This window comes from Hyla sarda, chromosome 4 (assembly GCF_029499605.1).
Source record: "Hyla sarda isolate aHylSar1 chromosome 4, aHylSar1.hap1, whole genome shotgun sequence".
Lineage (NCBI taxonomy): Eukaryota > Metazoa > Chordata > Amphibia > Anura > Hylidae > Hyla > Hyla sarda.
Window position 1 is genome coordinate 270,530,513 of NC_079192.1, and position 17,335 is coordinate 270,547,847.

The 17,335-nt window shown below is 45.8% G+C and overlaps 1 protein-coding gene across 1 annotated transcript in view; it reads left to right on the forward strand.

Annotated features, from left to right (window-relative positions):
- RAP1B (RAP1B, member of RAS oncogene family) overlaps window positions 1–17,335 on the forward strand; it is an 86,214-nt gene that overhangs the window by 47,959 nt on the left and 20,920 nt on the right. Inside the window, exons 2-5 of the mRNA XM_056574191.1 lie at window positions 2–88; window positions 13,270–13,338; window positions 16,634–16,690; window positions 17,031–17,171. Of these exons, the coding sequence (XP_056430166.1) occupies window positions 32–88; window positions 13,270–13,338; window positions 16,634–16,690; window positions 17,031–17,171 (324 nt within the window). The 5' untranslated portion in view covers window positions 2–31. The remainder of the gene's footprint in view (window position 1; window positions 89–13,269; window positions 13,339–16,633; window positions 16,691–17,030; window positions 17,172–17,335) is intronic.

Consider the following 17,335-nt stretch of genomic DNA (forward strand, 5'->3'; position numbering starts at 1 on the left):
GGTGTGGAGTTGTTAAATTCAAGCCTGCACCATGCGTGAATACAAGCTGGTTGTCCTTGGGTCAGGTGGTGTTGGGAAGTCTGCACTGGTAAGAAGTTTTTATTATTTATTTATTTTTTCCTCTGAGAATTATGTGGGCTTAAAACTTTACCAGGACTACAATATTGCTGGCCTTATCTGAAAACCGGCCATCAATATCAGTTTAGGGGTGCGGTTTAGCTCCTGACACACTTGCCAATAAGTTGACTGAAGAGGCTGTGGTTATGTTGTCCTGGCATTTTCCCAGACACGGCTCCATACTTTTCAGTTGCTTGCCCTGTATTACATCTTACTACAGCTCAGTCCAATTTTAGTGAGCTTTAGTTCGGTAGTCCAGAAAAAAACTTGAATTGAAGGACCAGGTCAAAGCTTAGCCATTGGTAACCACATGAGTTTATATTGTAAATACCACGCATAGACACCACATCATCTTGGCAAGATTTCATCCGTAGAAATTTACTGATAAATACTCTACAGTAGTAGTCTGATTCTTGTCAGATCTGTAAGGCTACAGCATAGAATTTAAATGAATCTCCTTATTGACAACCTGTGTGGGTTCAGGAGAGTTAGAAAGTCCATGAAAGACATCTTTATTTTGGAATTTGTAGTAGGTAGAAAACAGCTTGAACTGTTTCTATCCTTTTAGTTCATATCCTAAAAAGGACCTATCAGCTCTCCTTGCATATCTGCTTTAATAAATCTGTAGACAACTGGTTTGTTAGGATATCAAACCAAACTGACCCTTTCCTGGAGATGATGGTGGTTGCCATGCCTCTAAAACCACCTTTTTATTTAAGTGACAGGGAGGTGGCACAGACTGCTCAAGCCTGGCACACCACCTCTCTTGTCCTCACTTTCCAGCCTCTCCTTGACTTGATATACAGTGTCACGATCACGCCCTATCGGTCCAGCCAAGACATTAGAGAGAGTGTGATGGTGCAAGGGTTAATACCGCCAGACCTCTGGGTATCCACTACTAGACCCAGCAAGTCACCAAATTAACCCTTAGATAAACGTGTTTCCACCAGAGCTGCCTTCAGAAAGGTGAGCTCATATATTTAGAGATCAAAGACCAGAGCTGATTAATTAAACATTTAATCTGATAAAAGGTATCACAGTGCTATATATATATAAAAATACAGGTACAATAATATATAAAAGAGTTTTGGCAAGGCATGTTCAGAAAACAAAAGATGAAGTTCTTACAGCATGATGATATAGCAGTCCTTCAGTGAGTGTTGTTCTTAGGATGGTCTTGTCAGCTTGTTCCACAGCATTGAACACTCACCTTTGAGTCTAGCATTGTTTTAAATATCATATCTGCTTTCCTGGGAGGGAGACTCCATTCCCCCCTCCCCTCTGATCCCACCAGGGGGTCTTCTCTCTTCCTGGCCCCTTATCTGTTTGATTATATGATGGGACCAGAGTGCATGACTTCAAAAAAGCCTTTGACTTCAAAGGAGATGTAAACAAACAGCCAGACCCCCCAATAAAATGCAATACACAAACCCACAGTCTGAATGACCTCCACCCCTAGGTCTTGGATAATATCTCACACACAGTTATAATTTATAATACACATATAGGATTTTAATAATCAGGCCTTGGGCCTGACATACAGGGCTCTTTACATCATTCAAGTTGGGTCTGGAAGGTGGGCAAGAGTGAGAAGGTATGCCAGGCTAGGCTGTGGCACTTTTGTTTGGCATTGCCTCCTTTATACTTGGCTGAGCAACAAAAAAGCAAATTTAAAAGTTATACCATCAGCTCCAGGAAACATACACTTTGCTTGTATTCCCTAACAGCTTTCCAACAGTGTCTGCAGCTCTTAGCCGCAAATACACCTGACAGATCCCCTTTTAATTGTTGAAACACATAATTTTATAAAACAAACTCTGATAAGATAATTCTAGTAAGGTTGACATCAGCTTGAAATCTTACTAGATTTAATGCTTGAATCTCTGCACTGATTTTGCTTTTATCCGCTTAGTGAAACAACTCAAATCAAGCAGCTAAAACTAGGACAGAGTTTTTTTTTTTTTTTTTTAAAAGGGAGAAAAAGTACTGAAACCATTTGTGATGCTGATTTAATACTGTGGCGCTGATGGTGATATTTAGAAAGAATGGTGTCATTTGTTTATTGTAGTCAACTCTATTTCCTGTTCTTTCCTGTGTCAGACGCCTCATGTCTGTTTGTTCTGGCACCCTGATTTATTATTTTTTAGACTTGCATAGTGAGTTGGATGCTGATGGATGAGGCTGCTAGTACTGCTGGGGGATGGGAAAAATCGATAGTTTCTAAAACTGAATTTTATTTTCAGTTCATTATCTAGGGGGGTGCCGTACATTGCAGAGCACTGTTGAGCGAACCCATAGAAGAGGAATTAAGTGGTAGCTGTGCACCATTCATTCTGGGGACAGTTTGGTCCCTGTCTTCAAGATCAGTGGGGGACTCAGCAGTTGGACCCTTACAATCAATCAGCTTGGCATTCCCTATCCTGTGGAAATACTCCTTCTAAAGTATTACCAATTGAGCTTATTAACTCTTTAAAGGAAATCTGTCAGCAGTATCACCCACACTAAACCTGTCACACAGGCTTGAAGTGGGGGTGTCATGTGATTAGTTCCCCGATGAGGAAAGTGCAGCGATGGGCTGATAATTAAGTGGGGGGGGGGGGGGGGGGGGGGGGGGGGGGGGGGGGGGGGGGGGGGGGGGGGGGGGGGGGGGGGGGGGGGGGGGGGTGAAGCAGAACAGCGCTCGCGGGTCACATATGATTAGTTCCCCAATGTGGGGACAGCGCAGCGCTGGGCTGATAATTCATTCATTCCCGAGGGGAAGGGGCCCAACCGGTATTGCGGTATGGGAAAAATTCATATCGTGCAGGACAAAAATTTCGGTATACTGCCCAGCACTGCAATGTATATTACAAATATACATGTAATGGTATTATCTACATTATAGAAAAAGTTTTTGTTGATGACAGGTACACTTTAACCCCTTAAGGACTCAGCCCATTTGGGCCTTAAGGACTCAATTTTATTTTTAAGTGTTTTGTTTTTTCCTCCTCTCCTTCTAAAAATCATAACTTTTATATTTTCATCCAGAGACTAGTATGAGGGTTTGTTTTTTGCGCGACCAGTTGTCCTTTGTAATGAAATCACTCATTTTACCATAAAATTTATGGCGCAACCAATAAAAATACTATTTGTGTGGGGAAATGGATAAGAAAAACGCAATTTAGCAAACTTCGGAAAGTTTTTTATGCTGTACACATTTACGGTAAAATAGCCATGTTTTCTTTATTCTGTGGGTCAATACGATTAAAATGGTACCCATGATTACCTACTTTTCTATTATTGTACCATTTAAAAAAAATCGGAAACTTTTTAACCAAATTAGTGCGTTTAAAATTTCTCTATTTTGCTAACCTATAACTATATATATATATATATAACTATGCTTGATAAAGGCTATTGTTGCCGAAACGTTGTATTTTTGGGGTGAATAAAGAAACCAGCTTATGAAGATCCTAGACCTATTGGTGCTGTGATTCCTGGACTTTGCACACATTAACACCAGGCTGGCTGCCTGGGTGTTTCACGTGCACGAAGGTTGGTCCCCGGTGCTGTCTCACACCAACCCTTGTGTGTGTATATATATATATATATATATATATATATATATATATATATATATATAAATAAAACTTTTAATACATTTTTTTTTTTTATAATTTTTAAAATGTTATAAAAAGAAGCAGCAGTTTTGGTCTCTTTTTTTTTACATTCATGCCGGTCACCCTATGGGATAATTAACGTTCTATTTTAATAGTTCCAATATTTACGCACGCAGCTATACCAAATATGTTTAAAAAAATGTTTACACTTTTTTGGGGTAAAATGAGGAAAAAGGGACAATTTTCATTTTTATTGGGGGAGGGGATTTTTCAAATTTTTCATACTTTTAATTTTTTACTTTTTTTATTTTTACACTTTAATAGTCCCCATAGGGGACTATTTATAGCAATAATTTGATTGCTAATACTGTTCAGTGCTATACATAGGACATAGCACTGATCAGTGTTATCGGTTATTTTCTGCTCTGGTCTGCGCGATCTCAGACCAGAGCCGAAGATGTCAGGAGACGGACGGAGGCAGGTGAGGGGACCTCCGTCCGCCATTACAGACTATTGGATCGCCGCGGAAGCGCTGCGGGCGATCTGATCACAGCACCTGAGGGGTTAATGGCAGACATCGGTGCGATCGCGGATGTCGGCCATTACTAGTGGTTCCCTGGCTGCTATCAGCAGCTGGGAACTGCTGCGCATGACCCTAGCATCGCTCCGATGCTCGCGGTCATGTACAGGACGTAAATTTACTGGTGCGGTAAGTACCACAGCACCAGGACGTACATTTACGTCCTGCATCGTTAAGGGGTTAAAGGGTACCTTTCATCAAAAAAACTTTTTGATATATTATAGATTAATGTATGCACAATAACTTGCATTTTATTAAAAAATATGCTTCTTTCTATTTCATTTTCCACAAAAAATGACCACTAGGGGTCTCCCTACCAGTCCTGGCCGCAAGCCCTTTTTATAGATTTCAGACTCATGCTGGAGTCTTAAATCTCAGACTGCAGCCGAGACACAGAGAATCTCAGCACTGCTCCCTGCCTGTCAATCAGACAGGCAGGAGCCAGCACTGTGCTCATAGCACAGCAGGGCATACTCCTGACTATGCCTTACTGCATGCCCTCACTCACTTAACTATCTGAGCTCCGATCTTCTCTCTGCACATGCAGTTATAAACAGAGAGGAGAAGATTCAGAGCTGCAGGCTGCTGTGTTCACCGCCTCTATGGTGGGCCACGCCCCCTTCCTCCATCACACTACGACAGCTGAATGAGCAGCCAAGAAGACAATAAATCAGGTAGAAAGAGGGGGTTTTGAATGAAAAGAAACACAGGGGTAGTGTCAGGGAGAGTCGGGGACAGTTTGTTAACATTGTATTCAAGTGTATAGACAAGTGTATCCCAATTAGGGTGCCTCCAGCTGTTGCAAACTACAACTCAGCATGCCCGGGCATCCAAAGGCTGTCCAGGCATGCTGGGAGTTGTAGTTTTGCAACAGCTGAAGGCACCCTGGTTGGGAAATACTGGTATAGATCATGGCCCTATAGTTTACCTTGTAAGCTAGTGTAAAAGATCTACAAACAGTCTGCTGTATTTTCTATTGTCACCAAATCAGATCACTACTTTTTATGTTGTAGAAAATAAGAGCTACAATATGACTGGTCTCCATAGTTCACTGCCCGACACCCTCAAGTTCTAACATGCAATTATTTTATAAAAAATAGTGCCGTACATGTCCACAAGATTTTTGTGACCTATGCTGCACTGTACTGCTATACCAGACACAACTCTGACACAGTTCGTTAGCTATATTCAGGCATTCCCCGATACAGGTACAACGCATATTACATGTAGGGATGAGCAATTCACACAACAAAGTGAAAGTTGGATATTTACTGTGACATGAATGCAGGTTACAGGATAGACACACAGCTGTCATCACGTGTGTGTATGTATAGGGGTGTGTGTGTGTGTATATATATATATATATATATATATATATATATATACATATATATATATATATATATATATATATATATATATATATATATATATATATATATATATAATGTCTGTGTTGTGACTTGTGTAGCCATATGAAATGAAGTGCATTAGTACAGCTTATGACATAGCGCACCATGTTCCATAACCACTGTGTGTTTCTCACTGACTGATTCTGACTAGGTGGATCAATAAAATGATATTGCCTATTACGTCTGCACTGCTAATGGGAATAGGCAGATGTTGCACTGCTTTTTCCAGAGACATTTAGATAAGCTTTGAACAGTGTGTGACACCATTAATGGGAGAAGTGAGAGTTCCTGCGTACTTTATCTGTTTGTACTAGTCTCCAAGGCTTCCTGGTGTGCGTTCAATGGACGGGAAAGTCAGGCTAACACGGAACTATAAGCCTTTATAATAGGAAAATAGCACAAATGCTATTTATGACCTGCCACAGACATCTGTCTCATGCAACACAATAATTTTCTATTGTGTGCGGCAAAGAACAGTATATGACAATAAGTAATAAGGTTGACTATAATAATTGTACAACAAATGTTATCTGATGGTCCATGTTAGAATTGCAAGACACTGTCGATTTTCTAAAGGCATTAGGATACATTACTCTATGTGCAGTAGTGCTTAACAACCCCAACCACTCCCCCCCCCCTCCCCCCCCCAAAATAAAGTAGAAGATAAATAAATACATAAAAAACAGCATAGAAGGCGGATTGGCCTGTTCCATCTGCCCTTATAATATTTCCTTTTTTATTTTTATCCTAGGGTAGATATATATTTATCCAAGGCTTGATAGTGTTCCGTTAGTGTGGATTTACTAACCACATCTGCTGGAAGTTTTGCAGGTAAATGCAAAATATTGATGTCCATTACCATTTAGGTAATGTAAATGGTCAGACAATGCCACACCTGGTCACAGGCTGTAAGTGGTAATATAAACCCCATTCACTTAAAAGGTTACCGTCATTAGAAAAATCTTTTGACATGTTGCCCACACGTCAAAAGTTTTGATCGATAGTTATAACCCGAGAAAGTTTGGGGCAGCGCCCGCTCTCTTCCTGGTTGTCAGTCAAATCCAATCTTTCCTCTGTATAAGTCTATGCAGACTTGTGCAGAAAAATGTTTGGGTCTGCTGGCCGACCGAGAAGTGGAGCACGCTGTCACTCGCTTTCCTGTCCTTTAACTGTTATTTTCAGGAATTAGAACCAGTGGAGGAGATTTATCAAAACCTGTCCAGAGGAAAAGTTGCCCGTAGCAACCAATCAGCTCGCTTCTTTCATTTTTAACAAGGCCTCTACAAAATGAAAGAAGCAATCTAATTGGTTGCTGTGGGCAACTGGGCAACTTTCTCGTTCAGCTCCATTGGGGGACACAGGAACCGTGGGTATATCTTGCTGCCACTAGGAGGCTGACACTAGGCATAGCAAAAAAGAAGTCGGCTCCTCCCAGCAGGGTATACCCCACCTACTGCCTCAGAGACACTCAGTTTTAGCTTAGTGTCCTAGGAGGCAGCACAGGTCTGGGTTTCTCCAGACCTGGTCTATTTTATTATTTTCTAGTGTTAGAGTTTAGATTTTTTTTCTCCTTTTTTATTTTTCTAGGTAGGGGCGACAGGAGCGTGGCACTGTCTGATTCCCCCACATGCGACTGAAGAGCAAGGTCCATAGAGTATGGTCCGTTAACCCTTCCTCGCCACCGGCCAGCACCAGGTTGTACCTTTGGTCCGGGTCACCTATTGCCTCTGCTCGCCCCGCTTACTGAAGCATGGCATGATTCAGTTGGCCTAGACTGGTGAAGACTTCTGAGGAGAAGACTTCTAGGGAGGTCAGTATACCTTCCACAGTTGGGTAAGTATGCCCTTCTCCCCTCTGTACACCCCTTCCCATCCCCACCTTGGGGCCCTTCAGGGGTTAATGTGTAAGACTATTCCTTTATTTAATCTTGTGTGGAGGGGGCTTTGTTTGTGGGGCCTGTGGCAGTTGCGGGAGGGGGCACGTTTTGGGGGCCTGCGGCAGTGCCACAGTTAGTCCCAACATCTGGCCGCTACTGCGGCATGATTGTCTCTTCCGGCAGGGAGACCGCTGCCGGCTTCTCCTACCTCCGGGCAGCATTGCGGTCGTCCAGCACTGCTCCCTCACAGACGCTGCTGCATTCTGCTCCTCTGGGTCTCCTATTCTGCCTTCTGCTGCTGCATGTCTGCGGCGGCAGCTTCAACCTCGGGTTTCCTGATCTAGCCAGCTGTCCTGCACTCCTGAGAGGCTACAGGGATGTCAGTACAGGAACCTGGGTGAGCTTGTTCCTTTTTTCTTCTTTCACTGGGTAGCTGACTTCTCTGTGTTTTGGCAGTGTCCGCCCCCAGCTTTGAACCTTCCTTCAGGCAGGCGGCCCCTGCTTCGGTCACTTACTATGCTTATACAGGGTGTAAGGTTAAATTCTCGGGGGGTTCGGCTGAACCCACTTGTTCTGCCTGCTCTTCCTCACGCCCTACTCTCCCTACCCAGGATAGACCCTCAGAGCATGCCCCGGTTTGGGTGTCTTCCCTTTCCCTCTCCCAGACGATTTCATACCTGGCGCAGGTTTCCAGGGAGGTGGCTACGGCCTTAAAGCAGTCCTCCTTGCGTCTCCCTCGGGAGACAAGTTCGGTGTCTTCGGAACGTCGACTCTCCCACAAACGCCCCACGGTCATTTATTCTGACTCTTCTACTGAGCACAGGCGCCACTTGCTCTCCAGGTCCCCCGCTTCTAGGCAGCATCCTCGGTCACACGGCCGCTCTCCTAGGGGCCGTTCCCATTCCTCGGCCCACCTTACCAGATCCGGTTCACCTAGATCGGGAGCCTCCACTAACCATTCCCAGTCTCCGGGTGAGCTAGCGGACTCAGACTCGGCTCCGCAATCTGATTCGGATGAGCTGTCATCCATGTCTGACTTGGTGGACAGCTTGGTGTCAGCTGTCAGAGACACCTTCCATCTACAGGACCCTGGAACTTCGGACCCTGCTCCTGAAGTTTCCTTTACACGTACTCATCGCTCTCCCAAGGTCTTCCATCCTCAAAAGGAGTTTGACGATCTTCTGGAGACCGCATGGAAGCTTCCGGAGAAGCGCTTCCAAGGCACTAAACGGTTGAAGACTCTGTGTCTGTTTTCTCAGGATCTTATCTCTAAGTGGACCGTTCCACCATTGGTGGACCCCCCGGTCTCCCGTTAATCTAAATCCACCACCCTGCCGTTGGCGGAAGCTGCTTCCTTCAAGGATCCCGCGGACAAGCGGGTTGAGAATTTGGCCAAGTACGCCTTTGAGGCAGTGGGGTCCTCCCTTCTCCCGGCCTTCTCATCAACCTGGGTCTCTAAGGCCTTATCAGTGTGGGCTTCACAGCTCCGCCAAGGACTGTTGTCCGGGGCCTCCCCTGATGATCTGGCTGAGGTTGCTCTCCAAATCTCAAAGGCAGGTGAATATTTATGCCACGTTTCCTTGGAGTCAGCACGCTGTGCGGCCGTCGCGGCTGGCAATTTAGTCGCCATTCGCCGCTTTATGTGGCTGAAAGTTTGGAATGCCGACTCGGCTTCCAAAAAATCCCTGACTGAAATGGCCTTTACTGGCGGCCGCCTTTTTGGGAAAAGGCTGGACGACGTAATCTCTGAGGCTACGGGCGGTAAGAGTTCGTTACTTCCCCAGAACAAGGCGCGCCGCCCTGCGGCTTGTGGGGGTTTTCGCAAGACTACCTCCTTTCGGTCCTTTCGCTCCCTCGGCCCTGGGCGCCAGGACAAATCGGGTTCCTTGCAAGCTAGGCAGGGCCCATCCTTCAAACCGTTCCAACCGGTTTTCCGCAAAATCGGGAACTCGAAAGCCTACCTCGGCCTGAAGGGGCACCCCCACCCGGGACTTCCTCTCGGGTGGGCAGTCGCTTATTCCTCTTTCGGGATGTCTGGTTGGCACAAGTCCAGGATTCCTGGGTTCGGGACGTCGTCTCCGACGGTTACCGAATCGAGTTAGCTTCTCTTCACCGGGATCGTTTTTCGGTCCCGGCCTTCTCGTTCTCCCGCCCTCGCTGCAGGTTTTCACTCTGCCATTCCCACTCTGCTGCAGCACGGTGTCATTGTGCCCGTTCCATCTCAGGACCGTTTCAAGGGTTTCGATTCAAACCACTTCATTGTTCCCAAAAAGGAGGGCTCGGTCCGTCCGATTTTGGACCTGAAACTCCTCAATCGACATCTTCGACTTCGCCACTTCCGAATGGAGTCGCTATGGTCGATTGTTGCATCCATGGATCAAGGCGAATTCCTGTCTTCAGTGGACATTCGGGATGCGTATCTCCACATCCCGATTTTTTTCCTCCTCATCAACGTTTTCTGCGATTTGCCGTTCCGCAGGGTTACTTTCAATTTGTGGCTCGGCCCTTCGGCCTGGCCACAGCCCCCAGGGTCTTTACCAAGGTCCTGGCAGCTGTCATGGCCATTCTCAGGTCCCGGGGGTGTCTATGTTCCCTTACTTGGACAACCTGCTTATCAAGGCCCTGTCCCGGGTCAAGAACGAGGAGAGTCTCCACATCACCCTGCTGACCCTGACCAGCTTCGGGTGGCTGATCAACAAGGAGAAATCCAATCTTTCTCCCTCCCGGTCTCTAGTTTTTCTGGGCCTCCGGTACGATACCGGGAGCGCCCGAGTTTTCCTTCCTCCGGACAAGCGAAGTGCTCTGCTGTCCGGTGTTCGTCACTTGAGACGCCCTCGTCCAGTGTCCATTCGTTCCTGCATGGCAGTACTGGGCAGAATGGTGGCAGCCATGGCGGCGGTTCCGTTTGCACAGTTCTGTTGCCGCCCGCTTCAGTGGGCCATTCTGTCCCTCTGGGACGGATCCCCCCCCTGTCCTTGGATCACCGGATCAGTATGCCCACCTCGGCTCGCCAGTCACTTCTTTGGTGGCTCCACTCTCCTCTCCTTCTGAGCGGCCGCTCGTTTCTACCGTTGAACTGGCTGGTATTGACGATGGACGCGAGCCTCCTCAGTTGGGGGGGGGGGTTCTCCTGGACCGGACGGTCCTGGGCCGATGGTCCCCTTAGGAAGCCAGGCTTCCTATCAATGTCCTAGAGATCCGGGCAATCTTCCTTTGTCTCCAGCACTGAGTCTCTTCTCCGGGGTCACCCAGTTCGCATTCAGTCGGACAACGCCACGGCCGTGGCGTATGTAAACCGCCAAGGGGGCACTCGCAGCAGCGCGGCCATGACCGAGGTTTCCAAGATCTTGATTTGGGCGGAGCGCATGGTTCCCTCCATATCAGCAATCCACATCCCGGGGGTGGACAACAGGGAAGCGGACTTTCTAAGTCGCTCCTCTCCCGATCCCGGGGAGTGGTCCCTTCACCCGGAGGTGTTCGAGTCAATTTGCCTGGGGGATTCCAGGACCCGGACGTGTATCTCTTTGCGTCCCGCTTAAACCGGCAGGTTCCAACCTTTGTGGCAAAGTCCAGAGATCCTCTGGCTCTGGCCGCGAACACCCTCGTCATTCCCTGGTCTCGGTTCACTCTCCCGTACCTGTTTCCGTCACTTCCTCAGGAAACTCAAGGCGGAAGGCGTCTCCGCCATCCTTGTGGCTCCGGATTGGCCCTGCCGCTCTTGGTATGCCGACGTGGTTCGGCTCGTGGCGGACGTTCCCTTTCGGCTGCCAGATCGCCTCAGGTTCCTCTTTGCCACCCCAATTCGCAGCCACTGCGTTTGACGGCGTGGCGGTTGAAATCGCCGTGTTGGAGGCTCGCGGTTTCTCATCTGGGGTTATTCGCACTATGCTCAGGGCGCGTAAGCCGTCCTCGGCTAGGATTTACCATAGGACTTGGCTGGCCTATTTTCGGTGGTGTGAGGCCCGCTCTCTTTCTCCGGTTCGTTTTTTTCTGCCAAACCTGCTGGCGTTTCTGCAGTCGGGTCTTGAAACGCGTTTAGCTCTTAGTTCTCTCAAGGGTCAAGTGTCGGCGCGGTCTATTCTTTTTCAGCGGACTCTAGCTTCCGACTCGTCTGTTCGCACCTTCCTTCAGGGAGTAGCTCATGAGATTCCTCCCTACAGGGTCTCCTACTCCCCCTTGGGACTTGAATTTGGTCATGAGCGCCTTTCAGTCCGTTCCGTTCGAGCCTATCTGCGACATTTCTCTTCGTTTCCTTTCTTGGAAGGTCTCCTTTTTGGTAGCTGTGACCTCGATCCGACGGGTGTCGGAATTGGCAGCTCTCTCATGTCAACCTCCTTTCCTGATTCTTCATCAAGACAAGGCGGGGCTTTGGCCAGTTCCTTCTTTTCAACCGAAGGTGGTCTTGTCCTTTCATCTAAACGAGGATATCGTTCTTCCTTCCTTCTGCCCTGCTCCGTCTCATCCTAGGAAGCGGTCTCTCCACAATCTGGATGTGGTCCGGGCCTTACGAGTTTACCTTTCGGCCACCTCTTCCTTCCGACGGTCGCAGTCGCTGTTTGTCCTTCCGGAGGGCCGGCGCAAGAGTTTACCGGCTTCTAAGGCCACCATCTCCAGGTGGATCCGGTCCGCCATTTCTGAAGCGTATCGTTCCAAGGGAAACGATCCTCCCTGCCGGGTTACGGCTCACTCCACTCGCTCTGTGGGGGCCTCTTGGGCGGTCTTTAACAGGGCTTCCGCTCTACAGGTGTGTAAGGAGGCCACTTGGTCTTCGGTGCACACGTTCACCAAATTCTACCAAGTGCACACTTCTGGATCCGCCGACGCCAGTTTGGGGCGTAAGGTTTTGCAGGCAGCGGTGGCTTTGCCGTCCGCTTGATTCCGGGTTGATTTGTTTTTCCCGCCCCGGGGACTGCTTTGGTACGTCCCACGGTTCCTGTGTCCCCCAATGGAGCTGAACGAGAAAAGGAGATTTTTTACACTTACCGTAAAATCTCTTTCTCGGAAGATCCATTGGGGGACACAGCTCCCACCCCATTGGTTTCTAGTTTGTTACCTGAAGGTCGGTCGCCTGTCAGTTTGTTGGTTTGTTTGTTTTGACTGGGCTCCCTCCGGACTCTGTATAACATTTTCGGTTCCTCCTATTGCTTTGGGGCTAAAACTGAGTGTCTCTGAGGCAGTAGGTGGGGTATACCCTGCTGGGAGGAGCAGACTTCTTTTTTGCTATGCCTAGTGTCAGCCTCCTAGTGGCAGCAAGATATACCCACGGTTCCTGTGTCCCCCAATGGATATTCCGAGAAAAAGATTTTACGGTAAGTGTAAAAAATCTCCTTTTTCCTCTGGACAGGTTTTGATAAATCTCCCCATAGTGTGTTTGAAACATTTTGACTTGTAGGAAACATGTCAAAAGTTTTTTTTTTTTCTCCCTTCTAATGCTGTTGAGCTGTAATATATATCCTGTGGGCAGCACTGTCGCCAGCTGGCCAATAGAGTTGGAATGGAACAGAGTGGCAGGACCCTCACTGATCCTGTGGGGAGCGTTGGTGGGAACAAAACTGGCATGATCCCTTTTGACACTCTGTTTCTTCTAATGCAGTTTACGTCTCTTAACCCTTTAAATTTTAAAACAGTCCATAGTATCTCTTCTAATCTCTTTATCTCTTTTTTTTTTTTTTTTTTCTTCTACAGACTGTCCAGTTTGTCCAGGGAATTTTTGTTGAAAAATATGACCCCACAATAGAAGATTCTTACAGAAAGGTTGGTTATGATTATAGTATGTTGTAGTAGACCTGTTATTTCATGATGATCAAAAGTTCCCTTATTTACTCCACTTTTACAATCTGAGATAAAGCTTTAGGGCTCATTCTCACGGATGGATCCGCAGCGTATTTTACGCTGTAGATCAGCCGACGATGGACCCTACAGTGTTGCCAATATCTGTGCCTGCAATCCGTCACTATGAGCAGACACATTGCGATGTGTGAGTCCTGCGTGCATGCTCAGTATACTTGCACACATCGCGGCCACTCCCCCTGTTCCCTGAGCTAGGCTGAGAGCAGCCGTCATGTGTGCAAGTATACTGCGCAGTCGCACGGGACTCGTACATTGCAGTGTGTCTGCTCGTAGCGGCGGATTGCCACTATGAGCAAGCACAGATAGAGGCAACACTGAAGGGTCCATTGTCGGCGGATCCATCCGTGTGAATGAGCTCTCAGGCTGCATTCACACCTTGTTTTCTACATACGGGTGCCGGATCCGGCTGGGGGAGGGGAAAACCAGGCGCTCCCGTACACCATCCGAATCAGCCCGTGACTCCATTTACTTTAATGAGCTGACGGGAGTCAAACGGTGACTCCGGTCGGCTCAGTTTTGACCCGTATGCGGTTTCCTGACCGGACCTAAAACCGTAGTATACTACAGTTTTAGGTCCGGTGCAAAAACTGATACGGGTCAAAACTGAGCTGACCGGAGTCACTGTTTGACTCCCGTCAGCTCATTAAAGTAAATGGAGTCACGGGCTGATCCGGATGGAGTACGGGAGCACCAGGTTTTCCCCTCCCCCAGCCGGATCCGGCACCCGTATGTAAAAAACGAGGTGTGAATGCAGCCTTAGAGAAAGTTTGTTGTGGCATCACCTTGGGGCTTTCTCCTGTTGCTGCTGAAGACACTGGCATCTTTCCTGAAATGTTAATACTTGTCATGCAGAGAAGATGTTCTGAATGTTTCTAATGTCCAAATTCTTCATCAAAGCCAGTTTTATGGTGTCTGACAAGGACCTTTTTACTCCTAAGGGCATATATCCTGCAATGACAAAGCTGCATTTATTGGAACATGCTTTTTTATTAATAGAGGTTGTGTTTTCTCAGCATAGACAACCATGGCCTTGCTATAGTATGACATCATTGTCTCAAGCATTAGAGATTGGAATTCTGACTAATCCCAATTTCTAGAATGAAGGGGCTCCCCTATCAGCAGGTAGTAAGGGCAGAGTTCTTCTTGCTTTCTATATACTTATCTCAATGAGTATCGTACACAGGTCATGCTAACTGGGCACTGTACGGTTGCTTCGGCAACTGCAATGCGCCCAGCAAGCGTTTGTGTCTCTCCATGCTTGATGCCATATTAGGCAGCAGCGTATCTCTAGAAGTATACGTTTTAATAACTTGTTGTGATAAATAGGTCATGTGGATTCTCCTGACCTGTCTATTTGAGTCAGTACAAGTATTGTTTCTTATAGCTCTGTTATAAGTAGCCAACTGGGTGTTACTACTTAGGGGTGTATCCCTGCCCTGTATGTATGTATGTGCATATTCCAGCATCACGTCCAAACGGCTAAAGATATTAACATCAAACTTGGCACACATGTTACTTATATGTCAACAACAAACATGGGATAGGTAATTTAACCCTTACTCACCCCCATTTGCCAGGGGCGGGGTTTATGTTTAAAGTCCCATACAAGTCAATGGGAAATATGTTACTGCATAACTTCCAAATGGCTTGAGATAATTCAATAATACTTGGTCACATGTTACTTATATATCCACTTAAAATATAGGATAGTTAATTTAACCCTTAACTACCCCCATTTGTGAGGGTCAGGGTTTTTGTTTAAAGTCCCATGCAAATCAATGGGAAATGTATGTTCCCACATAACTTCCGTACGGCTGGAGGTATTTCAATAACTGGTACACATATTACGGGACGGGATAGGAGGACCGTATATGACAACAATATATGAGGACGGGATATGAAGTCAAAAGCTTCCTCCTTTGTTTATTTTCCTCCCCAACAAGGATTAGGAAGGAAAAACCGGGCAACGCCGGGTACTCAGCTAGTATCCAAATAAAGCTTGCAGTGTCAGGTATATAGACATGCCCCCAATTATTAACACCCAGTTGGCTGTATAATTATATATTTCTGGTAAGAATTAGAGGAATGGCACAAGAGCTATAAGATAAGATGTTTCAGAATTGTTACTCAAATGGGAATACAAGTATAAACTAAATAGAGAGGTCAGGCAAGGCCCCAGGTCATCTTTAAGGAAATTGAAGAATACTGACATGCTTGTGGAACTTTCTTTCAGCACACCATATAGAGAATACTACTACTTAGTGCTCAGTCCATGGAAAAGCAAAGTTAAAGTATATTACTAGTATATCATGTGTCAATATAGTATGCTTGGAACTAGTGTGACTTTCCATAGACACTTTTCTTTGTAGTCCCAGTCTTACAGCACCATATTTGCAGATAAAAGTAGCCAATAACTTGTACATGTAAGTTTATTTTAATTATATATATATATATATATATATATATATATATGTGTGTGTGTGTATATATGTATTTTAAGGTTTAGGGCTTTTTTTTCTCCATTCAAGCTTCGCTGCACGAATACACAGTCAAAGTCTGCAAATGATATTGTCAGCAGTTCCTGCAAAGTATTACGATGGCCTTCCATCGCCCGCAGCCTTTGAGGGACAATGCTTGCACATCACTCTGACTGCAAGTGACATTTTATTCTTCCTCAGTAGAAGTGTTGTGCTGTTGCTGGACATCAGCTAGACAGAAGTTGGCTTATGTAAGAACAGTATTTAAACAGTACCTGAAATTGGTAGGATTGTGTGATGACTATAAATAAATGTTGAACTAAAAAGCATATCATTTTATTAATTTGGGATGTGACAGAGATGCTTAGTCAGGTGATAGAATTGGGTTAGTCCTCAATAATCAGATTATTGAGAATTTCCCCTCATAAATATTCATACACTAGCGCACCTCACATAACACCTTAGTCTTATCAATGTTTTTATCCACAAAAGAGTGGAAACTTCCATCTCTCAACTTGGGCCTTGTTCACATTTGAATTTGGACTGAAGAAAATACTGCAAAATTCAGTGCTATTTCGTTCAGGAAGATTATGGAAACCTGACAAACCACAGTCAGTATAGTCAATGCTTAGTCAAGTATATATCTACATACTTGCCCATACAGACTATTTTTCTGTTTGTGATTGGCTGACATGTATGTTTTTACCTTTTTGTTTTTACAGCAAGTTGAAGTTGACGGTCAACAATGTATGCTCGAAATTTTAGACACGGCAGGAACGGTATGTTTTATGTGTATCTCTTATGTACACGCATGTAGTAAGTCAATGTAACAAAATGTCTCAAGCCTCTGTTTAGTCTAAACCTGCTGATGCGACCATGAAAAGTTTACTAATGTCAATGACCAACAAGTTATTGTAGGTTTGTGGTATTGCTCCTGTGATCTCTTGTTTGATAAAGGGAATTAGGCTGGCAAACTGAACTAAGTAAACATAATGTTTGTTTTATATATAGTGTTTAAATACAAAGGACAAGCATTCCTAAGGTTTGTTCTGGCATCTTGAAAAAGAGTAAGAATGCTTCTGTAGTGTAATCTGAACTTTTATTTTTGCCTTTATCCAGGAACAATTCACAGCAATGCGGGATCTTTATATGAAGAATGGACAAGGCTTTGCATTAGTGTATTCCATAACTGCACAGTCTACATTTAATGATTTACAGGACCTCAGAGAACAGATCCTCCGAGTCAAAGACACTGATGATGTAAGTGCTGGACACTCTTAGCCTCAAAGCTTTCTGTTTTCTGCAGATACACATCATAGAAACTTGGTTTTCCTCCAGTAACCTTTTTTCAGCATCCAGAATAATAGAGGACCTGTCACCACACCACTTTCATTTGCCATGACTTAAAGGAGTAGTGCAGTAAA